The 26728-nt window shown below is 38.4% G+C and overlaps 1 protein-coding gene across 1 annotated transcript in view; it reads left to right on the plus strand.

Annotated features, from left to right (window-relative positions):
- The window catches only part of NRAP (nebulin related anchoring protein), a gene marked incomplete at both ends in the record, with an annotated part of 49346 nt that extends 24276 nt beyond the window's left edge, over positions 1-25070 (plus strand). The window contains 21 exons of the mRNA XM_080621771.1: positions 1977-2081; positions 2556-2663; positions 3292-3603; positions 4678-4782; positions 6897-6995; positions 8815-8919; positions 9294-9401; positions 10185-10298; positions 11736-11933; positions 13738-13842; positions 14731-14829; positions 15619-15723; positions 16085-16192; positions 17835-18146; positions 19667-19771; positions 20441-20539; positions 20656-20760; positions 22281-22388; positions 23034-23345; positions 23580-23732; positions 24969-25070. Coding sequence (XP_080477897.1) covers positions 1977-2081; positions 2556-2663; positions 3292-3603; positions 4678-4782; positions 6897-6995; positions 8815-8919; positions 9294-9401; positions 10185-10298; positions 11736-11933; positions 13738-13842; positions 14731-14829; positions 15619-15723; positions 16085-16192; positions 17835-18146; positions 19667-19771; positions 20441-20539; positions 20656-20760; positions 22281-22388; positions 23034-23345; positions 23580-23732; positions 24969-25070 — 2967 coding nt within the window. The remainder of the gene's footprint in view (positions 1-1976; positions 2082-2555; positions 2664-3291; positions 3604-4677; positions 4783-6896; positions 6996-8814; positions 8920-9293; positions 9402-10184; positions 10299-11735; positions 11934-13737; positions 13843-14730; positions 14830-15618; positions 15724-16084; positions 16193-17834; positions 18147-19666; positions 19772-20440; positions 20540-20655; positions 20761-22280; positions 22389-23033; positions 23346-23579; positions 23733-24968) is intronic.
- Between the last annotated feature and the right edge of the window lie 1658 nt (positions 25071-26728).

Genomic DNA, 26728 nt, shown 5'->3' on the forward strand with positions numbered 1-26728 from the left:
TGAATTTGTCTCTTTGCAAGCAACTTAATCATAATGTGGTCATTCCTGAGATACAAACACTGGGGTGGTGGGTGGAAGAAAACCCAGTCATGAAACATTTCTGAATGTGAAATTTCTTGAGATTTATTTCCAAGGGTTTTTATTTATTTGATAAATTCTCTCATTGAATTCTCTGAACTAGAACAATAACAACAAAAATCAACCGCCAATGGGAATGAAAATATACAAGCGAGGCTTCTCAGGAATGATGTTAGAGGCTGGGGATGCCTCTGCAAGGCAATCTTGGTAATAGGCTGAATTTGAGCATGGCTGAAATGCATTCATGAGAGGATACATGACTATTCCTGAGGCATTAATGTTATCTGCATGAAAACTGGTTATCCATGAATTAGCAAAGGTGAGGGAGGAAGCTGTAGGAGAATCGCAGTATTCCTAGCTGTTCCTCAGGCAATGCTTCAAAGCAAGGTAGACTTTAGCTCAGGGACTGATGCACATTCATCCCAGGCTCTGTGTTTCTCTCTACTGAAGGCCCTGTCAGACTACCTCAAGTTATATCAGCCTTGTTAGACAGCACATTCTTCATCTGTGGCTGTTAAAGTGCTTTACTTATTTTACTGAAGTACTTTACTTTTTGATTCTGTAATTCTATGATTTAGTAAAATGCTCAGGTAGCCGTATTTTCCCAACTGGGTGCCTTCAGGATACTCCCTATTCTTCCTTGGGGTGGGCCACACTGGCAGGTGGGATAGGATAGGATAGGATATTTCAGTATGAAGGGTCCTACAGTGGTCAGATGTGCAACTGCCTGACCACTTCAGGGCTGAGATGGTACTTCAGAACTCCCTGGCAGGACTTAGATGACAGGAACTGACTTGTAAGTTTCCAAAAGGAGAGGAACCTGTTGTTAAAATTGCTGACCAACTAATTTTGGAACAGAGTGACTCGACAAGCCTTTTTTAAGTTACATTTGATATGTTGTACCTTGAAATGAAGATGCTGTAAGCTTCTCAGCTGTTATGTGAATGAAGCATTACTGCTTCTTGAGTGGTCTTTTTCAGTCAGCTACCATGTTTCCTTTTTTTGATCTTCTACATCAATAAAAACGCAGCACTTACTTGGATGAGTGTTGTGGGTCTCAAATATGACACCAGATTGAATCAGAGGAGAACACTGGTCTCCTGACTCCCATTATTTATCTCCTGTGTACTGGACAACACTGCCTTTCTTTATGTGCATGGAAGTCAGAATAGTAGCCATGGATTTAGAGCTTTATAGTAGGGACATTTCTTACCCCCTTTTCTTTGAGATGTAAGAAATACAATGCTTTGTGAAATGGGCATCTTTTTGCAGCTTTTCAACAGCTCCTCCAACAGCTTCATGGGCTTCTGAAACAGAGTAGTTTATTTCTCTGTTGATGTTGCTCTGGGATATGAAATGGAGATGTTTGCTACTTGGATCATAAAAGGTCCTTGATATTTTCATTAAAGTTGGAACGTTAGTCCTCACTGGAGTATTATGTCAGCAATTACATTTAGGTCACAAACTTTTTCTGCAGATTCAGTTGCATAGCATTCTTCATTTCATGCTTAAAATTCACTATTTCTGTGCCCTATTAAAGACTACCCAAAAAGTAGCTGCAGTTTAATATTGGATGAAATGTATTCTTGCATACATTTTGTACGGACTGTGAATTGCTGACAGCTTTATAGTCCATTAAGTAGCTAACTTTAGGAAAGAGAATTAAAGTATCCTGATATATATGTTGTTTCACTGCTTGCATGAGTAATTGGTCAACCTGACTCTGTGGGTCAGCTTTTAAATTCATATTTGCAAAAATGTCATGGTGCTAAAGACAAAGTCACTAAATAAATTAACCCTAACAAATCCCATAATATTTGGGGTATTTTAATCAATATTCATTCAGTATTAAATGTGGACTACTGCTTGTTAAACCATGCTTTGCTTTCTGTGGACAGGTTGCCTACAGGTCAGGAAAGGAGCAGTTTCTTCATCAGTACACCATCAGCAAAGATGATCCTGTCTTTCTGCTGGCCAAAGCAAATGCTGCCAATATCAGTGAGGTACTGTGTAGGATAGAGGTTTGGTTTAACTCCTGTGAATAGTTACAGCTGCTGTTGCAATGTTTGTTCTATTGGTGAAAGTTAGATTCTTTTCTCCGTAAAGGTCCAAATGTTTTAGATGTAAAAACTTTATATCTAAATTTAATTACTTTCTCTTAATTAAATACTAGTCACATCTGCTGTTCTGAGGATTTGTCACCTTTAGAGTTTGAAGCTGTGTGTTTTCCACATGCTTGCAGATGAGTGGCATGCTGACAATTTCACTGGAAACAGTGAGATAATGGGGTTACAGTACCCATAGTATCCACAGTTACATTATGTAAGTGAAGACACCACATCTCTTCTTTAAATATATGGTTGCTGGACATGGAGTACTTGCTGGTCTGATGTTATTTGAGAGCTTTCACTGTGACTATAGAACAAACAGAATATATTGATAGCAATAAAGAGTCTGCGTTATTGTCATCTCTTTAGAAACTCTACAAGAGTAGCTGGGAGAAGCAGAAGGAAAAAGGATTCGTGCTTCGTCTGGATGCTTTGTCATTCTTGACAGCTAAGGCAAAGAGGGATCTGGCAAGTGATGTGAGTATGGACTCCATCAGCTTTCTTTCTTTATAGGACAGCTGACAATCCAGGCTCCTACCAGAGTGTTGGGGATGTGTCACATATGTCTTAGTGCCCTGAGCCACCCGCAACTGATTTGTGCTAAGGAATGGAGAAGTTGACTGGGTGACTGGCATTCTGTAATTAGTCAGAAGGTTTGCTCTGAGCAATTCAGAGTTTTTCCCTGCATGCTGACTGTGGTTTTCTGTTCTCATTTTGACCTGAGGGTGAATTTTTGAACTCAAAATGAAGTGGAAATCTCCTGTGAAACATCATAACTTAGTACATCTATGCCTGGCCAGAAAATTCCCAAAAGAACCTTCTGACCTCAGTGCTTAGAGAATGTTGTTTTTCCTAGAAAGAACCAAAAAGAAAAGAGCTCTTAAAGCTTTTTGTGAACATATTATTATTGAGAAAGGGTTTATTCTTTACAAACAGTTACTAATTTCTAAAGCATTACTGTTCTTTTTTGCAAATGGACTTCTTAGTTCCTTGTGTCAAGGACCGAGCATGTCACAGTACTGATAGACCATTGCTTTACTACTAGCAGAGCTGTCAGTTTGTCAGCTTAGATCAATAACTCATGGTCTATTTTTTTTCTTCACAGATTAAATATAAGGAAGGTTATGAGAAGATGAAGGGTAAGCTGATTGGAGTAAAGGCTGTGGAGGAAGATTCACAGATGGCTCATTCCCTTCAAATGTCAAAGTTGCAGAGTGATCTGGAGTACAGGAAGGGATTTGAGGACACAAAGAATCAGTTCCATGTCTCCATGGATATGGTTAACCTTGTCCATGCCAAAAAGGCTCAGAATTTGGCCACAGATAAAGGGTACAGGACAGCTCTCCATCACTACACAGCCCTGCCTACTGACATGAAAGTGGCATGGGCCAAGTGGGCCTATGGATTGCAAAGTGATGTAAGTCCCACTCTTAATATATTTCAATGCTCCTTCATTCAACCCATGTGGACACTTAGGGCTGAGTTTATTCAGATGTTTAGGCTTTTAATGCCACAGTATTTATGCACCTAATATTTCTACTATTAAGCAGTTAATATTAAACTGGTAAATATTAACCATGTATTTGCTCAAAAGATATATGCAGTGCAAAAGGTGTACAGTTTTGAGGAGAATTATAACCCTGTTTTATGATCATGGCTTCTTCAAAATCTACTTCAAATGTTAATAAAACACTAGGATTAGTATATGATGTACATTAATTTTTTTTATCTAATGTGCAGGGTGGTTAAATAATGTATAGTGATAAAATTGGTGATAAAGTTCCATACAGGTTACATGCTCAGCTGTAACCATCAGGTAAACTGTCTGATATTGTAAATGGTTACTGTAAGTTAGGCCTTCCATTCTGAGGTTTTAAGTCAGAACTTTTCAAGGAGACTAAGATAGGTATCTGTACAGGTCTTGTTGAGGTATAACCACTGAAACCCATCTGGCTTCTTTGAGAAAGGCAGCCATAGTAGTTGTATAAGCTTTTCGGAATTCAGTAGACTGTTGGTAGGAGAGATTTCGTGAGGAAAATGAGAAATACTCCTGTACACTTCCTCCTTAAAAACACATGGAAAGTGAAAAACTAAACGCTTTCCCTCCAGTATAACAAAAGGATAGGGGTTGGGAAATACTAAATATCGTTTTCTTATCATTGCAAATCATTAATGATCTTTTAAACAGTGCACTGTGTACAATAAAACTGAAGTTTTTGCCACATGAGGTTAAAAATTGCAAATGACAGTAAAGTATAGACCACTTCTAAAAATTACCTTGCACAGCGTATTGCACAAGTGCTGGCGAGTCCTGATACTTCTATTTCATTCTCTTTTCTTTTTTTTTTGCTTCCCTTGCAACTGTACAATAGTGAATAAAACAAAAGCAGGCACTAATTTGACTTGGTTGTCCCTGAGATGTCTGAATCCTTTAATGGCATTTTAAGTGTATGAACACCAACAATAGTGTTTTTTTCTTTTTCTTTGTCAGAACCGATACAGAGCAGATTTGAACTGGATGAAAGGAGCTGGATGGATAGCCACTGGGTCATTAAATGTGGAGCAGGCTAAGAAGGCAGGAGAACTCATTAGTGAGGTGAGATTTCATGACAGCATGTAACAGAATTTGCTGCATAATGCGTGCAAAATGTCTGTATAAAATTAAAATAATTTCCACTCAAAGGGGAAAGAAAAAGGCATAGCACATGAAAGCCCTCAAAACCAGGGATAGGACTGGTAATTAGAGGGAAACCAGATACCAAACACACACCAGTAGGAGTCCATATAGCCTTTGCAAAAACAAAGTAGGTGACAAATGATATTATGAATAATAATGGCAATCAAACAGTGCTCAATTGCTACCCACTAGCCTACCTTTTTAATGAAGCAAAACAGTAGAGATGATGAAAAGATCCAGTCATTGGACCCAGAACCTTCTTTTGTAACAGATACACATTCCTTCTTGCTCCTTTTTCATGTATATTCATGCTAGCTATTGATATTCATATAGGTATCTGTCTGTAGCTGTCTATCAGCCCAAGTAGTTTTCATCCTCATTTCTCCTTATAACCAGTATCACTTATAGGAAAAAGCAAACTCTAGAATCCTTCATGCCAGTCCCATAAGACCTTCTAAGGCCTGGTGGAAATGGTTAAAAGGTTCATAGTATTCTGTTTCTATTGTTTTATAGGAAGTCCTACTGGCCAAATCTGCTGCAGCAGGAGACTGAATCCTGTGATTTTTTAGATAACCATGGGTAATGCAGGAATCATCTGTCCATTCAGTCAGTGAGAATAACAGTATAGCCACTAGTGTAGTGTCTCAGAACATATGGTCATCCTTTCACATCTGCTGATTGCAAACACAATTTTTTTCCCATGTTATCATCTACAATGAAGGATGGGGTTTGTTAAGCAGGGTAGTTTCATAAAAGTTAGTACAGCAATGCTGGCTGGAATAGTAACTCTGAATCTGTAGAGGTATGCCATTTTGATGTTACAGTAGTGAAAACTGCCAGGTAGAAATTTGACCTGCTAGGTTGTCCATCTCAACTTTTTTGTGTGTACTAATTAATTTTAGATGGCTATGAGCCTCCTCCTTTCTTACATACACACAGTGACTAGCCCTTGTAGTACTGCTAAAAAGCAATTGCCAGAATATTTCTAGGAGTTTTGTGTAGACATGTTCTGGTCAACTCTTATTTGTCTCTAAAGCTGATCAGAAGGAAGAATAAACCACTTTTGTCACTTAGAAAGATTGCTCATTTTTAAGGGATTTCTTTCTGAAATGAAACATTGCTCATAAGCTTGTAATACCTTGGAAGAGTTAATGTGGTTTACATGGGTATTTTGAGTTCCCAAAGAATCAAGATGTTGCCTCAGATAGATAAACTTCTGTGGGTCACAGCTCAATTTAAAGGAGGATGACACGCCTTTAGACTCAAACACTGAGATAGAAACAATTTCCAGAAGACTTATGAACACATTTATTGACTTGGGAGTTCATCAGAGGCATTGGGAAAATTCACTATGCACTATTTGGAGAAGAGATAAGAGTATTGATGGCTTTAGGACAGCTAATGCAGGAATGCATTTAGAGACCTGGCCATGTAGAAAAAGTGACATTTTGCCATCAAACAGCCTTCATCTTAATTATGTATGTATAACAAGATCTCAGAAACTACTATGGGTCCTTTCAAGCAAGCAGAATTAATATAATTATCTAGAAGATATACCATAACGATTAGGCATAGTGTTAATGGCTGCACAGATTTGCTGTAAATGTAAGGAGGAAACCTAAATCCTGGAACAGTAAATTAAATGGTTACCATTATTAACGCACTACAATGGATATGATCTCTTGCTTAAAGAAATTGTCAATAAGAAATATAATCAGTCATACTGTATTTGAAATAATCTGAAAAAGATTTTAAAATCCTGAGTTCTGGAGTACTTAGGTAGGCAAAATCCAATTTTGAAATGTTTTCCTTATATTCAGGGAGAAATACTTTAATATTAATCGGCAAAAGGTTATTGTTAAATTGAAACAAATATTAATCTGAAGGTACCTAGGACATAAAGATAAGGAAATAGGAATAATAATTATGTTCACAAATTCACTCTAATCTCCAGCAACCTATGATTTTTCTCTTTCAAATAGCATGAAAGAGCAGCACAAAATTCACAGCTTTGATCTTTTTCTGCTCAACAGAAGAAGTACCGTCAGCATCCACATGCTTTGAAGTTTACCAGTATTAAAGACACTCCTGAGATGATCCAGGCTAGAATTAGTTATAACCAGGCTGTGGATGTAAGTTATAATGTATATACATTATGATTATAAGAGTGGTATCCTCTTTGAACGACCCGATTGAAGCACTGGCTTTCTCTCTCTTTCTTTCTCTGAGATTATCCTTGGGAACCATGAAACTTCTGTGTTCTGGTGTGGTGCATCTCACAAAAAGCATGCTTCTAACTTGGAATGGGAAGTCATAGAGATGCCAGTAAAATGAATGGGAGTTTCATGTAAAAAAAGGGCTTTCTGTCCAATTGGCTTTTTTTCCAGAAGTAAAATTTAAGAGTAAGACTGACCTTTGGCCTTCAGAGTCTTTTGGCCTCTTGGAATTCATTGAGGAAGAACACATTTGGGTTCCTTTCCCCTTTTCAAACAGATCTTTCAAATTTCAGTTTCTTCATGTTCTTTCAAAACAAAATGTGAGGCAGCATGACAAGGAAATAAAAATAAATAATTTCAAGCTGTCATCCTGCTGAGAGAGAAATCCAGGAGGGGAAACCTGAAAGTGAAGAATTGAGGCTGTTTGGTGTTTAAACATGTTTATTTTTAATAGAAGAGCGATTTAAAAATATTGTAGACTTAACTGGGATAATGCAGAAGTGAATAGTAAGCAAAAGTCACTCAAAAAAGACAAGTTTCAAACATGAGAGGATGTTGTATTTTGAAAATAGATATTTTTAAAGTGAAGAAGAAGATGAAAGACTTTGTGTAAAACACATGCTATTGTAATACTTATAGTGTCTATGCCTTTGGTGTAATTAATAAGATCCAAAAGGCTTACATCTCAGGCAGGATAAATATAAGTCATTTTGTTCTGCTGTGCCACAGTCAAAAACAGTCTGCTGCTCTACTTCACACGTGGAGTTCTCATTAATTTTCCTCTTCTGGAGTTGTAATACAGGTGGGTCTACTTGCTAAAGAAAGTGGCAGCAGGGTGAAATGGAGAGTTTCATCCTGATTTCAAACCTTCACACAGAAATAACAGCCTGGGAATGGCAAGTCAGGTGGTCAAGACATGGGTCAAATCTAAGGCCAAATCAAATGGTGGCAATGTGTGCTTATCTGAAATTATGATGTCAATGTGAGAAGAAACTAAACTGGAAAAGAAAGATAATGTGAAAGAGGTGAACTGTGCATAGCCATTGTAGGGGAAGTTCCAGTTAACTGCATAGAACTCCTCTCATCTGTGTGCAGACATCCAAAAGCTAGCTAGTCCTGGGCCAACCCTATATTCTTTCCCCAAGAACTGATACGAATAGCTCATATAGACACCTCTTTTATGATGGGATCACTCACCATTCCAAGTACTTTTATTCTCCTGCCTTTGACTGTTGAGCACCCCCACGCAACTAGCTCTGGAACTAAATTTGAAGTACTTGCACAGCTAATTACCATTATATTTATCTGCTAAAAATTAACAACTTTGCAGAGGTGTGTTTGAGGAACTTCAACTCCCCATATTTCTGTAGAATTTCAGAGTTTTCGTAGGCCAGTTATGGCCTTACTACATCCTTAACAATTGTTGTTTATGCTCCTTCTCCCTACTCACATATGTTGGAAGTGTTATCAAATTAGCATTCCAATATCTGAATTTTTCTATCTATTGATTTATATGCTCAAAGGAGTCCCTGTCTAGCAGACTCTAGCTGATAGGTGTATCAGACTCAAAGCTTTTTGAATACTTTTTGACTGATAAATTTGCCTTTATCTGTTAATGCTGCTGTCACTTTTTTGTAGTCTTTGCTTTCCATAGACCTATTTGTCGATGTTTTTGTCTCTGAACAACGTGCATGTGTAGTAAGTACTTGCTACTGAAATTCATCTCTACTTGCAGAGGCTGTACAAGGAACATGGAGAGAGTGTAAAGCATCAGTATACACCCACAACAGATCTTCCTGAAATCCTTCAGGCCAAATTAAATGCTATGAATATCAGTGAGGTATAAATCCTACCTTTAATATTTTAAAGGGAAGTGAAAAAATTGATAGTGCTTTCCTGTTAGTCTTTCATAGGAAAGCAAACTAAATTTCTTTCCTTTCTCTAGTATACGATCATTCTATGGTCTAAAAAGGTTTCTGAAGTAATACGAGAAATCGAACTTCTCCTAACTTAGATTAAGAACAAATCTTTATTTTTATAATGGACATTTTTAATGTGACTATTCCTGTTCTGTATTGATAGTTTAATATATGTTAGCCCTCTGTGTTGGAGTAGAATGAAACTAATGTGGTAACATTGCTAGGATAGCAATAGCATCGCTGTGTCAACCCTCTGAATAGCAACTCTTCTTTATTCCTGTTCTGTATTTCCTAGATTCACTATAAGGAGTCCTGGCAAAAGATGAAAAACGGTGGCTATCAACTGAAACTTGATGCAATTCCCTTCCAGGCAGCAAAGGCTTCGGGTGAAATCATAAGTGATGTACGTGAACTTACTGCCGATATTGTCCAGTAGGATATGTCAGTCACTCCAGACTGTTTCTGCTCTGCTGAGTGACACTTGATGGAAACAGCATGTTCTGATAACTCTACATCTGGGAGACATATGACCTTGGTCTAGGTAGTTGTGCTTTTGGAGGTGCAGACACAATGAAGAGTTACTGGTAACTAAGCAAAGGAAGGTTTGCAAAAGCAAACATCCCTTAGCAAAGTTGACTAACTTATCTGCTGTGACTGGACATTCACAGGGATTGTTCAGGAGCTGTCAGCCACTGTTAGCTAGGCAAGCTTTGGAAGAGATTGCTTATTCGGGAAGTTCTACTCTTCAAGGTTTGTCTTGAGTGTCCTTTAAAGGTTGTAGAGATATTCAGATAAATATCAAGTATAGGAGACCAGTTAGTTGTTCTGACTTTGCTAGAGAGCTGATGGGGAGAGGCTCCTCAGAGATTGATTCTGAGGTTGAACCTATACCAGGTTCTTGTCTTCCGCCACCTGTGTAATAGCAGGTAAGTAACCCAAGCTGTTTGTAAGTGTTCATTGTATTTTTTGTGTGTTTTTCTCTCAATAGGATAAGGTATTAAAATATTTGCACAGGTGATGTCCTCCAAGTATCCACTAAAGGTCCATTCAGATTTATTATCATATTGGGGATAGCCAGAATTTATTGTGCATAGCTCTCTTTCTATAACATGAAACCCCTTTTATTCAGGTTTCAACAATCTGACTAATACTTCTATTCACATTTCTATTCTTATTTCCTTTGTAGCACAAGTATAAGGAGGCATTTCAAAAAATGAAAGGACAGATGCTTGGCTCACGTGGCCTGGAAGGTGATATTCATATTGCTCATTCAGTCCATGCAGCATCATTGCAGAGTGATGTAAGTATAAGAAAGAAGATGTGGGCATTTTGGAACTGATTTCCTAATAGTAAGTAGCTCCTCATGGAAGATTCACTTAGCTGTGTGGAATAGCTTACTATTTAAAAATTAGGGGTTTCTTCCCCACTTTCCAGATATGTTGATATACTTATGATATTCTTGGCATTATTTTACATTATTTACAATTCCATTAATTTGAAAATAAAAGAAGATTGTGCATTCTTGCACAAACTCCTCCTGCATAACACTAATGCCTAGCATAGAATATTTTATTCAAAGTGTCACTCAGAGGCAGGTCTGAGAGTTAGTAGTGTGGTTTGTACAGAAGTAAATTAGATTTGGTAGAGATACAAAGTTATTCAGTAATTACTTTCATTTTACTGTTTTTCTGAAAGACAGAAGGATGAATGAGTTTATGGAATTTCAAGTTGGCCTTTTTTGGTTGGGAAATGGTTCCCTCTTGGTCTTGGTATATGCTAAGAATTACATTATTTGTTCCTTGTCTGTAAGAATTGTGACTGTTCAGTGCATTTTGAACACTGTGGCTTGATGAGAAAGCAGTGAAATATTTGTCTGACTTTAAACACATAAATAATCTAAGAACTACATATCTTACCATAATTGTCCATAGTAAGCCTGATTGTGGATATAGATGGGAGAGCGTTTGCAGATTTCAGTAAATTGAGTGCTGAGCTTGTACCGGGATTCTCTCTTGTGTGATGGTACGTTTAGACATACAGGTAACACTAAGTGTCTGAAGAATTCATCCATCTGTCAGGTTATTCTAAATCAGTTTGATGATCATCAATAACTCTGGATGTTCATTATCTGGATGAAGAGCCTGAACGTCTCAAATTTGCATAATCTGATAGGGAAATGTCATGTGAAAAAAGTTCTTTGAAGATTTTTACACCTTTCTTTTCCTGGACAGAGACAGAATGAGAAAAAACCAACCACTAAAAATCACATTTAAAACTATGAAATGAAACTGTCTGAATCGATGTGGACCAACAAATAATTTGATTGAGGATTCATGCTAATTGTAATATAAATATGGCTGTTTGCATTTTATCCTCAGGCAGTAGCTTCACCTTTTTCTTGTGCTTTTGAGAAATGCAGTGAATTAAAGTTTTATTTATCAGCTTGGTAATTCTATAGATTCAATGTATCCAGTTTTAACAGAAAAATATAAATGATATCTCAGCCTAACTGACTATATTGTAGATGGCTACTATTTTGATGAAGAATAGGCTGCCACGTATTCTAATTCGAAGTATTGATCATTCACAGTATAGTTAAACAAGTTGGGAACTTACCTTTAGAAAGAATAATTTATACCGGATAATGGAAGAAATATGGAGAATGCGTCTTCTGATCAAAACCTGAATTCTAATTACCATGCTGTGCTATCTATGTGATCTGTTTTTAATGTGATAGGTGAAATATAAGCAAGGTTTTGAGGATACAAAGACTCACTTCCACCTGCCACTGGATATGATAAACTTGGTACACGCCAAGAAAGCCCAGTCTTTGGTCAGTGAACAAGAATACAGACAGCTGCTACACCAGTACACTTCTTTGACTGATGATGTGAGGTTGCGGTGTGCCAAGAATGCATACAAACTACAGAGTGAGGTAATTGCAAAGTATCCCAGCAATATATCCCTGTTGGTTTTGATGCAAGAAAGTTCTGTTCCAAATCAAGACAGCTGACAGTATGTATTTGAGCAGCAGCTGAGGGATAAACAATGGCAGTTCCCACTTGATTACATTCAGGAATGTGACATTTATCTTATTGGGCAGTTGTAAAATGTGTGTGTATGCTATACCAAGACGCAAAGCATAGTAATCTTTGATGATCTGGCAGAGAAGTGTTTGCAAGTGAGGATGATTGCACTGTTGGTAACATACTCTTTTTAAGATCTTGCTAACCATGCAGACTGGTTGCCATCTAGTATTTGAGTTGGTTTACATCTGGGTGATATTCATGTGTACTTCCACAAGAAAGATGCCTATTGTTAAAAATCTGATTTTTAAGAGATTTATAAGCTCTGCCCCAAAACATAACCACTGAAATTCTGAGAAGGATGAATTTAGCTCCCTATATAATCTTGAGTAAATTAACTGGATAATGCCTTACAAATTCGAGGGTAGGCTGTGTCTGTAGGCACAGCCCTGAGCAAAGGGCTTTTAATAGATTGCATTGCCTCTGGAGACCTCAAGATGGGCTCTATCTGGCTCCAAAATGCTACTGTATATCAATTTAACACTTTCAGCTAGCAATCTTTAAGATGTCAGACTGTGTTCAAACAAGTATAAACTGCTGCCCTAACTTGGATGAAAACACATGTAATCAGAGATTCTGGGGCAGGTTTCCATCCATACCTTTCTTTGAGTTGGGAGCAAAATGCTGATTGGCAGCAACACATCTCAGAGTGCAGAATGTGCTCTCTCTGGTGCTAATAGCTGAAATTAGACAAGAGACCACCTTCTAGTGTTGTTCTCTCTTACTTTCCATTTCATGAGGAGTATTTCCTGTATGCAGCACCATGATGCCTTTGAGTCTAGAGATTAGACCTGAATGGAAGAGGAGCTGGTTCTCAATAAAATGAAGGCATAGTCCTTTTCCATTATAAGTAGGTAGCTGAACCAGAACACCTCATTAGCTAAAGCTAGTTCTTCCCACAGTAAGCAGTGGAAGTTTCCACATATCCATCAAGTAAGCAAATCTGTGTTTTCCTAGTTGTTTGGTCTGTATAGTTCTTTCTAAGCAGAAAATCCCCCTCCACACACTTATCATCATCAAATGAAATAATATTTGTCCTAATGTATCTTACCAGTAACCTCTTGGTAACTTTTGAAAAAGTAGTATTTCCAGTGAGTCCCTGCTGGGTTTGGTGGTCTGGAAAACAATTTAATAACGTCTGTATAGTGGCTTATAGTGGTATTTTTCCTTAATGTTCCCTAATTATATTTGACTATTCAGAGCTATTAAAACCTGAGACTATTTTGTCTGCAATTCCACGTACTAAAAGGTTTCCAGCTTTTATTTAGAGGTCTTTTCATATACTTTTCTAAACTGGTCTTATATATATTTATAAATAAATAATACCTATGATTTAGATGTTATATATGAAGAAAATTCATGTATCTGGAAAAAGGTTTTTCAAGGTTACAAATGGAAGTTAGGAGTCCAAGTATCATTCAGTCTTCATGAGACTTAGTAGTCCTCAGGATCTTGCCTCTGTACTGTAGATCTGTCAGGGCTGAGCGCACACAGACACATAAAGAAAGACAAAGAGCGTAAGGTAATGCCTATGAACTCTGTGGCAGATACTAATTTTAAATGGATTTATTTGAATATTGTATATATTTGGATGAATAAATATAGGGCATCTCAAATGCAAACTTGTAATTACTTCTGCTTGGTTTTCCTTAGAATTTATACCGGTCTGACTTGAACTTTATGCGAGGAGTTGGATGTATTACTCCAGGGGCTCTAGAGATTGAAGGAAAGAAGAAAGCTTCTGAACTCATCAGCGAGGTAACAAAAGAGGGGTTTGATTTCTCCACTACAAACAAGAATTTGCCAGATGTCTTTCTATTAAACTGGGCTGGCAAAGTGACTCACTGGATAATGCTAGGATCCCTCCCCTTACGTTTGATCATTCTATTCGTGTCCTAACTGTAGATGGGTGAATCTGAAGGAGTTCAAGGTTTTGCAGACTTTGCTAATTGTTTTCACAAATCTTTTCTCCTGTGTTTCAGACCCAGGAGGCTGTTATTTTATGTTATTTATTTTAGAATTGATTTTACTTTTTTCAACTAAAAATCAGGCTGTGCCTATGTAAGTACCTTGTACTGTTTCTCTAAAATTAGGCTGACCTGTGGAGGGCCCAATATATTAATTACACTGTCCTCAGCTCTGCTCCTGCTTTACAGTCTTAGTCTGGTTTTCACTTGCTGCTTTTGTGTGCTATTATTTTGAATATTGTTTTTGCAGTGATCTTGCAGTTATTTGTTCACAATTCTGACATAGGACCACAGGCCAGGTGGAACCTTGTCTCCCAAAAAAAGTTCAGCAGGGTTGTGCAGCACCTTCTCTCTGAGTGGGTTTGCCTTTACTGCAATTCCACTAGCCAGGGTTAATGACACCAAGGAGTGAAATAACCTCATTACTGTATTCAGCATAGCAGCACTGGTTTTTTTACACCTTGTTTCTTATGTACTTTTCAATTCCCCTGTGAGACTTGAATGCACCAAATTGAGAGTAGCAAAAGGTAAATTAGTTTGATGGTCAACAGACACATACCCTTTGCAAACTAAAGTTTTAGGTACAAGAAGCAATACTAGACCACTGGTATTGGAAAAATCCCTTAACTGACAAGAGACTTTAGTTATTCTGTTCCTTTTTCTTTGTGTGTGAACTCAGAGTAAATATCGTCAGCAGCCACATTCCTTCAAGTACACATCGGTGACAGACTCTCCTGGCCTCCTTCATGCAAAATTCAGCAATATGATTGCTAATGAGGTAGGTTCTCCTAACGTGAGTGAGAAAATACGCCTTTCAAAATGCAGCAAGCTAGGCATGGAGGACTGGGAAAGAGACAACACTGTTCTGAAAGCAAAATGCATCAAAAAGAAAGCAGGCATCACTGATTTGTGCTTTTTCACCGTCAGATCATATTTTATTATTTCCAAACATTTAATACCGTTTTCAATTCAGTCTCTTTTAAAAAGCTTAAATAGCTCCCATACAGTAGAGTTCCATCGTCAGGTTTTGTAAATGAAACAGAGCCTCAAAAGATCAGGTCTTTGGGGTGTTCTTGAGGGAGCGCATTTGCATAGTATGGTCAGTATGGTCCACTTTAAGGGGCTCCTAAAAAAAATAATTACTTTCCTAATTTGGGAAAAATGCAAGACAAAACCCACAGGCAAGTTATCAAAATCATCTGCAATAACATGAAGAAAAATCCAACCTAGAAAATATGGCCAGTCTAACAGAAATGCCTACCTTTTTATTTAACACACATTCATGATTTGCTTAATGTTCATAGGTCTACTTTGGGCCTGCTGGGAACATAACAGTGCAAGGCGAATAATGTAGCAAGTTGCCATCATGATTTATGTATAAAAATTAATCTCAAAGTTTTTTCTGGCCGGAAGAAAACCCCATTGCAATTGCAGTGGTATATTCTTAGTTGGTTTTTATGCTGGTTGACTGTAGTTGGCATAATCATAAACAACTTAAGTCCTGCTGTTACATTAGTGAAACAATAAAGAAAATGAATTTCAGTTGTCTTTTTGATGTCTTTCCTAGCGCCTGTATAAAGCGGCGGGAGAGGACAGTCAACATCACTATACACCAACACTGGGTCTGCCTGAGTTTACACGGGCAAGAATAAATGCAGCCAACCTCAGTGATGTAAGGATTTGTTCCGTATTTCTTATATTTCTTGGGATGGAGGATGAATTGTACAGTGGCAGGAAAGATGGATAAATAGAGGACTTCTTAGGTCTATTCTATTCTTTCTTGCCTTGATTTGATTATAATGATATCTATCTCCATTAGCATATATAAGGTTGTGAGTAAATTAAATCTACATAAAGAACGAGACATGTTTTGTCTGTGTTAGTAGGATTTCACAAAGATAATTTAAAAAAATACTTTGATTATGAAGAATGTGACTGTAACGCAGAATAACAAATGAAAGAGGGTTCCTTTGTTTGTTCCTTTGTGCATTTAAAAGTGAAACAGCAATCTACATATGCCTTTCCTACTTTAGGCAAAATACAGAGAATCTTGGCATAATCTGCGTGCTCAAGGCTACAAACTGACAACGGAAGCACTCCCGTTCCAGACTGCCAGGGCCTCCAGAGAAATTGCCAGTGATGTGAGTTGAATGATTCAACCTTCCTTCTTGCCTAATTCTTGTTAACTTCATGTAAAACAATGTCTAAAGCAGATTTTACTGAATTGAAGCAACTCCATAACCATGTGAGACAAGTGTGAGACAGAATATATTACTTATGAATGAGATTCTTTGTGTGAATTAAAAAAAATAAAGAGGAGGAAGAATTGCCTCTAATCGGGAACCAAGGTCTGTTAACCATCTTCCAGTGGGAAATAGCTAGTGAATTGAAGTATTTGCAGACAGACAAATCAGAGGGATTCTGCTCCTTTCCAGGCTTTCAGCTCCTCCTATTATTAAGTGCCCACTAATTCTGTCCACCCTGCTTTGAGCTTACTTTTAGAAGTGCTTAGTGCTCCTGAATTGAAATAAAGTTAGAAGAAGCTGAGTGTTCTTTGAATGTCTGAAAATCAGGAGCTGCGTGTCTGGTTAGGATGTGAAAATCAGGGAATGCTGTAGATATTTGTTCCCTTAATTTAGGAAATAGAGGAAACAAATCTTATCCTGAAAAATATCCTCACGTCTGGATTGTTGTTTGCAAACCCCTCAAACATGACGGTATCCATTTCTCAGAAAGCCTAAGTTCATCCCTTCCCCAGAAGAAAATTAATAAATTCTAGGAAAAACTGACAACTGAGATAAATTTGGTAAAAGAAATCTTCATTTTATGTAGTATTTAGTTGCATATTTAATCTCTAATGTGACAAAATATGGATATATTGCATGTATATTTGGTTTATGAAGCAACTGTTTCTAGCTGTCATTTGTAATGTATACTTAACCATATTTTGCAGAGTGCTTTTGGTTACAGCTTCAGATCTGCTCTAACGGGTACAAGTCCATAATAGAATTACATCCACTTACAACAGATCTGAATTTGGCCCTTCATCTTGGAAGCACTTTATAAACATTAGCTACTGTAATTTAATCCCCACAACTCTCTTGTGTGGTAGATAAGTGTTATTATCCCATTTCAACTACATTATGAGCTCTTCAGGGCCCAGGCCTTCCCTTTAAAGTTCCAAGCACCCTGTTGATGCTGTATAAATAATCATTATCATCATCATCACTATTTCACAGAGAGGATAAATGCAAGATCATAGGGAGAGTCATAGTCCCAGCTAAAATGAGAATGAGGGGTTGCTGGTGCTTATTCTTGTGCTCAGTTCACCATCTTAGGCTTCTCAACATAGTTATTGATCCAGGAAAACTGAATTTACTCTTTAAAATAGCTGGGTAGCATTTGCAAATGTGAAGGCTACAGAGTGCATGATGTTTCTCTTTGGTATAGATTTTTTTATTCTGCCTTGTGTTTGTTTTTCTTATGTTCTCATTCCTAGCGATAGGAATAAAACTCTATGAGAGATAATAAAAGTACATGAACTGAGGTTAAACATGATCAATGCTTTGGGCATATTCAGAGAATGTATTGAGGTGTGTTTAATGTTGCAACTACTGTGGTAGTTAAATTGAGAGCAATGAGAGATTCAAAGAATTAGTTTCTAGTGATGCATACTTTGGCTGTTTTTACAGACAGCATAGATGTTTCAGTGGCTTATCCTAATTTAGTTACAGCAGCCAGTCTGTTTGGCACTGTTTCATTTTTACCCCTTTTAATTTTTAGTACCAGTATAAACACAACTTTGTGATGGAGAGAGGAAAGCACATTGGTGCCAGAAGTGTTCTGGATGACATCAGGTTGCTGCATTGCCTGCATGCTGCCAAATTACAGAGTGAACAGGAGTATAAGAAGAGGTCCCAAGAAGTGTGGTCTCAGTACCATCTGCCCATGGACATGGTGAACCTTGTTCATGCCAGGAAAGCCCAGGCCTTAGCGAGTGATCAAGATTACAGACGGAGACTCCATGAATTTACAGCAGTCCCAGAAGACATGAAGATGAAGTGGGCCAAAAGAGCCCACATGCTACAGAGTGAGGTGAAAACTAACCCTTCTGTTAACAGCAAATTGAATTTAGGAATAACACATCTTTGAGTGACTGGCACGAATGATTGTGTATTGACATTGGGCAATGTATTTAGAAAGACTGTTTTTAAACTTATGTATGCGTAGCAGCAGGATATCTGATTGCTCCTCACATATGGAATATACGTGAATTAGAAGTTTCTGTGTTATGAACATAACAGAAAATCACTGTAGTCCATGTAACTTATTCTAAAGCTGAGGGATCTACACAATCATCTCTCAGCTGTTTGGATCACAGCCAGTTAGTGATTTGACAGCCAATGCTCTACATGCAGAATTCTTGGAGCAGAAGGTTAAATGCTCAGAGGTTGATTTGGGATATGTTAAAAGTCATTTTGCAAGCAGAAATATTCATATCAAATAACTAGTTCCCCAGATGTGTTTGCAGAAATTGCTCATGCAAATGTAAGTTTGAGGCCCTCAGTGATACAGTTTAGTGGTGGTCTTGGCATGTGGTAATGGTTAGACTTGATGATCTTAAAGGCCTTTTCCAACCTAGTTGATGCTATGATTCTATGATAAGTTCAGACAAACTTTGATGACAGAAATGACGGAATCTTAGCATGAGCCACATCCATGCTCGTTTTGCCTTAGACCCTTTGTTCAGGGACAAGCCATTGGCTATATGTACTTTTAAACAGATGTAGCTGTTGAGTGCATGCATAAAGCTGCATAGATGCAGGCAGATGTATTGTGACAGTTTAGGGTCCAGTGTCATGAACTGCTCTGTAGCAGGAAGCTCTGCCTAAAGAGCGACAGGGTAGGAGGTAAGAACCTCAGCCCTTGGCTGTTTGCCTTTAGACCCCACAGGTTAGAAATCCAGAGAAATTATAAAGGTAGTTTTGTCTGATACCCTCGATATGTAATAATTTACAACATGCTTGAGCTAGCTGGCTGTTATGTCTTTTTGCATATAGGGAAAAAAAAACCCTGAAAAAACAGATGATTAGATTAAAGTCACACAGTCAGCCACTGTCACTGTGAGGGAGAAGTCAGAATTGTTGGGAGTGTGGGTGCTTTACTGGCTTTCACCTTTTATTGGGTCTGCCTTGCTTTCTTTACTGGATTAGGAGGTAGAGCAAGCCTTTCATGTGAGTAAAGAAAGAGTAATGTGTCCTCCTAGAAACGGGGTTAATGAGGAAGTGTACACCAGATAAAATAATTAGTATTCCTGACTTGAACTCACCTCAGAAAATTATTTCAAAAGGGGTTCTTTTACGCCCAGTACAAACAGGTTATTACTGCTTTGAGTCATACTAATTCACTCGTGGGGCCTTCTCTTGTAACTTGCATATGATACATTATTTAATTCCTGGTGGAATGAACAAATGCAAACAGTTTGGCTTTCCTACGTGATATGTGCATGGCAAATGAAAACCCACAAAATGTTAATAGGAATCAGGGAGTCTTTTTAAGAAACCTTAATAGCTGTGGATACAAAGCTGATAGCTAACGATTTTCATTTTTAACAGCACCGCTATAAATCAGACCTGAACTTCATGAAAGGAGTTGGTTGGATGGCTCTGAGATCTCCGCACATAGAAAGTGTAAAGAAGGCTGGAGAGCTCATCAGCGAGGTAACTGATAAATCTTTCATGGGATAGCACGTCTGTAGGAATTGTTTACCATCAAGGCTCCTCGTTACATGACACTTACGAATGTAGCTTATCATTGCCTTTTGATGTGGGAGCCTGTTTATACAAGGTGTAAGTTACCAAGAAGCAGTACGGGAGATGCAAGTCCACTGTGTGACACCTGCTGAATATTTTCCATTCCGAATGAAGTGCAGGAGTATAAACAAAATATGTAGCAATAAATAAATGCAGTAAACTCCATTATGAAATTCTAAGCAGGTGGTTAGGAAAGTGATATAGAAAGATACAGCGTTGACAACCACAACTGAAGGGGCATTTGCCTGTTCAGTATCATACATTAATGGAGAAAAATTATGAGCTGTCAAAAGTGTAGTGTTCAAAAGCTTTTTGCATGTGAATTTTCAGTGGGAAGTCCTTCTTGCACATACACAAAAGGAAGTTTAGTGCCTGGGCACCACAGCAAGGATATGGTGATATGCCCATTCCCTAGCTGAAAGAGCAACTGAGACTATAGCAGAACAGTATGTTTTTAATACTGTGGCTTTTATGTGTTACTCCAGTTATCACATGCTTGGAATTGTGATATATCATTAACAGAAACATCCTGTGTTTTATTTTTCCTTTGTTCTTGTTGCCTCCTCTCCCTCTCAGATAAAGTACCGTCAGAAGCCAGAAAGTTTGAAGTTCACTTCTGTGGTTGACTCTCCAGATTTGATTCATGCTAAAAACAGCTACCTCCAGTGCAGTGATGTAGGTTTCATTTTACTATAAGTGATCTTAACTTTTGTTGTACTATAGTGCATAAAAGAATTGATCTCAACATTACCTCCAGTATCAGTTGCATTCAATGACTTTTGATTCCACAGAGGCTGTACAAGGCTGGAGACTCTGAAGCTAGGCACAGGTACACCCTGCCTCCTGACCATCCAGATTTTATCCGAGCCCGCCAGAATGCCCTTCACCTCAGTGATGTAAGTAAGCCTTTTACATCATGGAGTTGACTTGGTACACTTGCTAGAGAATCAAAACTTCCATGTATATGTAGAAGCTAGGTTCTCCGAGCCTGACAAAAACTAGAAAAGCCAGAGGTTGTGGACAGCCAACATGTTGCTAGGTTTGGGCTGGAGTGATCAGGAAATCTGCTGATGTTTGAGAGCTAGTTCTGCTTTACAGGGCGGGAAACTATTATTAAGGATTTCAGTCCTTCAGTATAGGTCTGTAGTTACAAATTTAAATCACTTTACATATGTTTGAATGGGGGAGAAGAGAGAATCCTCTTTCCTTGACTGTATAATCTACCTGTACAACACTCTGTTGAACTGATCCTTTAGGCACACTTGTCATCAACCTGGATGCAACTGAATCAGTGAGTGGAATTGGTTTAAAGGGATTTTATTTCCATGTTATTCCAGACAGAGGCACTTGGTCTATTCCTAATCTACTGTTTCCAGACTAAATAGCTGTTGTTTTTAACTGCAGGGTCACAGTGACCTTAGTTTATAAGAAGCTTTGAGTTCCTAGTTGGTGATAGGTGCTCTATAGGTGAAAGAAACAAGCAGGATTTACATTCTTTGAAGTGGTAGAGGAGAAGGTAAAAAGGAAAAGGGGTGATTGCACACAGATGAAAGGTCAGCTCTAGACCTGTTAGCAGGGTATGCAGTAATGCTTGCACTGCTTCTGCCCAGGCTGACTTGCAGGATTTCTGGCATCTCAGTTTACCTTTAAATTTAGCACCACCTAGGACTAAATTAACGAGTGAAACAGAAGAATATCTTTTAAAATGTGAAGTGGATTTTGTGCTTGTTTTCATGTGGTCACAGACCTCAGAAAGGGTGAAAGCAAATGAATAAAGTCAGGAAGTGACAGCCAAAAGTGTCAGTTGAGGTATCATGGCTGTGTAGCAGAACCTGCAAACTGGAAGCTATTTTAAGAAAGCTACTAATGGAAGAAGAACAAAATCTAGAGCAATTTCTCTTCAGGATGTAAATGTATTTCATATCCTCAAAGTCACATTAAATATGTTAGAACTGACTGTTACTCCATATGAGTTAATGAAGCCACATGTGGCTGGGGATAGAGACAGGGATCATTTGAAAAGCTTGAAATAACTGGTATTGAAATTATGATGCCATGAAACCCAAGACACTGCAAGTGGATGCATCAAAAGAGAGAATAAGGGCAATATCAATGCAATATTGATGTGACTGATGCATCACAGATTCTAATAGAAATTAAATCACATCAAAAACAACCACATTCAAGTACAAAAGGAAACCCTGGTGGCACTTTTCAGATGAGGCATTTTATCATTATGGTGAATAGAAAAGAATTTGAAGTGCTATAGAACTGGATCAAAACCTTGGAGATAGTACTGATGACTCTTGATACAAATAAGCCCAGTAGGATAAAACATTTATTATTGCAGTTATGGGACTGCATTTAAGAAACTGCAGGGGGAAATGACTCTTTTGTTTCTTTCCTTTCAACACAGAAATTGTATAAAACATCTTGGGAACAGACAAGGGCATCTGGCTATGATTTTAGGATTGACGCCATCCCATTCCAGACAGCAAAGGCTTCAAGAGAGATTGCTAGTGATGTAAGCATCGTTCTGTTTCAAACACTTCCCAACCCTCTTCCCATGCCACCCCCACCCTGTAAAAAGGGGTGAATTCTGATGTAAGTGAACCTTGTTCTGGTTTGGAAAATTGGTGATCCAGTGAATCCAAATGCCAGTTATGTGCAATGATTTCCAACTAAAGGCTCCCATTAATAATGTCCAATACCAGGTTGCTCTGTTTCACTTGAAAGAGTTATTCTTAAGAAGGAGGTATATTATGATGTAGTTAAATAAAATAGGTACTAGGCTATGAATAAAGCATGGTCTAGAATAAGTGGGTCACCTTTGAACACAGAAGACCACAGCTGGCAAAAAAGCTTGAAAATGAAGGAGCTGTTCCTTGAGCTGTGTATTGGGTGCACCCAAGAGTGCAACAGTAAGAAGACCTCTAGTTGCTTTTGAGAGATGAGTATTTTGGGGTCCCTAAGTCTTTGTACTCCTTTAAAGATTATCACAAAGGGCATTCTTCCAAAGTATCTTGTTAGATTAGGAGATGTAGTTTGTTAGCAAACCAACCCTTGATCTTTGAGCATTATAGGATCTAGGGGAGGGTAAGTTATTTCATTACAGAATGTGAAGGTATTCTGAATGTGAAAATGAGATTTTTCTCTGCACTTCCTGCAGTACAAATACAGAGAAGCCTTCCTGAGAGACAGAGGCCAGCAGATTGGATTCCTCAGTGCAAATGATGATCCCAAAATCAGGCATGTCCTCAGAGTGGGGAAACTCCAGAGTGACAACCAATACAGGAGTGGATATGCCCAGAACATGACACAGTTCCAGAGTCACCTCAACCAGCCAGGATTCCTCCATGCTATGAGAAGCCAGCAGCTTGCAAGTAATGTTAACTACAAGCAGCCTTTTCACCAATACACTTGTGATCCTGAGCAGCTAAATGTGAAGCATGCAAAGCAGGCCTACAAGCTGCAGAGTGATGTAAGTATAGCTGAATGACACTGTCTTTCCAAGTGCTAAGAGCTGTCTGTGGTAATGTGCTTTGCAGACCTTACCTATCAACAAAATCACATTCTTGAAAGAACTACAGTCTGCTGAAAACAAATATTCTATTTATTGTAGACTCTTTTATATGCTTGCTCTTGAATACACAGTGTGTGTTTTGATTAGAGCCAAAGAAAATAATACACACTGGTGTGTGTTTCATTCTCTCAGGTAAAATACAAGTCTGACTTGAACTGGCTCAGAGGCATTGGCTGGACTCCCCCAGGTTCTCACAAAGTCGAAATGGCAAGAAGAGCTGCCGAGTTGGCGTACCTTCGGGAAATGGCATTGCAGGGTTCTTCTGCCCAGTATGGATATGAAGTTGTAAGTAGAGTAAACTGTTCTTCTCACAAATCCCAACAGCTCTGCTCTCTAGATGATAGACAAGCACAGAGCCTGTTGAATGCTTTTGAATGCTTCCCAGAATCTACAGTTCTCCCTATTATTTCAACAGAATATGTATATCTCCTGCGCAAAGCTTTGTTGGTTTTTGTGCACCTTAATTTGAAAGAACCTCTCAAGTGCATTCAGTACTTTCACGGCTGAGGAATTCCTGTAGGAACTAGGAAGTGCCACGGGATAAGATTTACTTATACTATGGGATGTGTTTCCCCTAATTTGTAAATGTCAGCTAAGTGTCCTGGCACCTCCACAGAAAGCAGAAGTAGAGGTGGAAGGGACTCCCTGTAAAACTCTCCTCTTTTCCTAATCTCAGCAAGACACCATGTATTGCTTTGTGTGTTGCCATGTAATCTCCACTGGCAACAGTATGGACAGACTCAGTGTAGACTCCTAAGAGTATAATGCATGCTGTACGGCTGTGTATCTGTGGGAGGCTCTCTGCAAAGGGGGAATACTCCAGCCTCCTCCGTGTCTGTCCAGCTCAAGATGCAAGAAATTACAAGCCAGGATCTTCCAGGTTTTCCTTCTCCCTACCTCCACAGGGATAACTCCCAATAACCAGCATTCCAGCACAAGAGAGCCGAAGTCCATACAAGAACCCTGTAGCCCCTGCAGTTAGGAAAGATTAAGTAACAATAAAAGAGAATATCAGCACTGTAAATACTCATTTCATTTAAGTTTTAACTTTGGCAACAAGTCAAACAGTAATCCAGGCCAAGAGAAACACAACACATTAATGATTTACATTCCCATCTGAAATGTTACTCAGGAAATAAGTTACTGCTATGATTGACTAATGCAAGCAATAGGGACTGTAGTCCTAGGTATGATAGTGATCTGATCATCCCAGGGAAATCTACAGGTGTGCAATCCACCAGGAGCTCAGGTGTTTGCTTGGTTTAGGGCTCAAATGAGAAATTAAGACTTGAGCACATTCAGTCCTGTGAGATGTGTAGTATTTAACTTCCATGAATGCCTCCGTTTTGTGCACTTCTCTGCTGTAGAGGCTTGCTCAGTGCAGAGCAGTGATTTAGATTTTGCTCATTTGTTTGCCAGTTACGGTAATTTTTAATACACAAATATTTTAATGGAATAATAGCTAAATCTTTTTGGTGTCCACTGGCTGTCCTCACAATTCACTTGTGTTTCATTTTACAGGACCAACTGGGGACAGAAGGATCTCAGCAGGCCACAGTCAACCCTGACGCTTCAGAAATTCTGCAATTCAAGAGAAGAAGAATGCAGCTGTATCAGAAGTAAACAGAAACATGACATAACACAAAGAGATTTTTATCTTGTCCTGCAAATCCTGTAGTTTTACTAGTTTTCTGGGAAGCACAATAAATGGTGTCTAAAAACTTCTTGTTTTAAAAAGCAACCTGAACATCGCAATTCATAACTGAGCATTTCATTTTTTTGTGGATACTCAGTGATTTATCACTGTATGTATGACAGAATCTGATATTTATTTAAAGCTGTAAATGAAACTAATACTAGGTGACTGGCAGGCTCAGCTTTGTACTACAGATGAATTAACCTGATTGGTAGAATATAAAATAATTTGTAATGAATAAATCAGAGGAACCTCATTCCATACTTGTAGTAATTTTAGATTTTTATGTTCTTGGTTTATTGGAACCATTGACCTAAGAGAATACAAGAGCATGATTCAGGTGGCTTAACAGATAAACGAGAAGGGCCAGTGGAAGCGAAGTGATCATTGACTAACCAAGGGCAGGCCTTTGTGGACATCAGAGAATTTGGTCTTGATTAACAGGATGTATTCAGGTCACAATTAGTTCTTCAGTCTTTTTCAAATCTTCCAAAGCAAAAAATCAGAATAAATTTGTTAGAAATTCTTACCATAGGGTTAGCTATTGATAAATTAGGGAGCTGATATGGGCAAGTTGTAAACCCTGGAATTCAGATGAGAAGGACTCTTCACAAATACATCTACTTTTTATATCCTGATTTAGAATTATAGAATCATAGAATGGTTTGGGGTGGAAGGGACCTTCAAAGGTCACCTCGTCCAACCCCACCTGCAATGAGCAGGGACATCTTCAACTAGATCAGGTTAACAGACTTAATACTAATCCTCTGTTTTTCAAATTTCTGTGCAGAATCATTGGGCAAAAGTGACACTATTTGACTTGCAAAACTTATGAAAGCCCAAGAATTATCCAATAGCTTTACAACCATATCTTTAAATGGGATTTAATACCCTCTAGGTCTCGCTGTGTTTGAAGTTAAGCACACATATACCACTGTAGATCTGTAGCATATTAAGTAATGATCCTCTAATCAGGAGTAAAGTGGGTAATCCTAGTATTGATTTTTTATTTTTCTTTTCAATCTGGAATGAATCACTGGTGGAATTTGTGGTTATTTGCCCTACAGAAATGCTTATAAAAATAATTCTCCTGCCTGATGCTCCATCCTCAGATAATTCCAATGGCTGCCGTCTTACAGACATAGGCACAAGACGATTTTAAAGCGTGTGAAAAATAGTACTGGCTTTAGTATCGATCACACACCAATAGCTTTGAGGTGCTGGGGTCCAATGAGTGCAGAAAAAACGCACCTGAGACAGGAGGGACATGAGGGGAAAAGAGAATGTCTGGCAGCAGCTGAGCCTGTAGACTTTTCAAGGCTTAAAAAGCAGAACTGGAAACACTGGCAACTACAGCTCTGATTGATTTGGGGAGGAACTGGAGTTACTTTACTTTCTGCTCTGTTTTGCTGTGAAATGTGGGCTTATTACAAAGCCCCCAACAGAAAAACTGCCACTGACATTCTAGCAAACGCTCTTAAGGTTGCTTTCAAGATGGTGCTGAGGGATGCCCCATGTAGGCCATGAGAAAATATCAATAGCATTTTTGGTTGAAGAGGAGACGTTTGGGGAAACAGTGAAAATA

Source organism: Psittacula echo (assembly GCF_963264785.1).
Source record: "Psittacula echo genome assembly, chromosome: 6".
NCBI lineage: Eukaryota > Metazoa > Chordata > Aves > Psittaciformes > Psittacidae > Psittacula > Psittacula echo.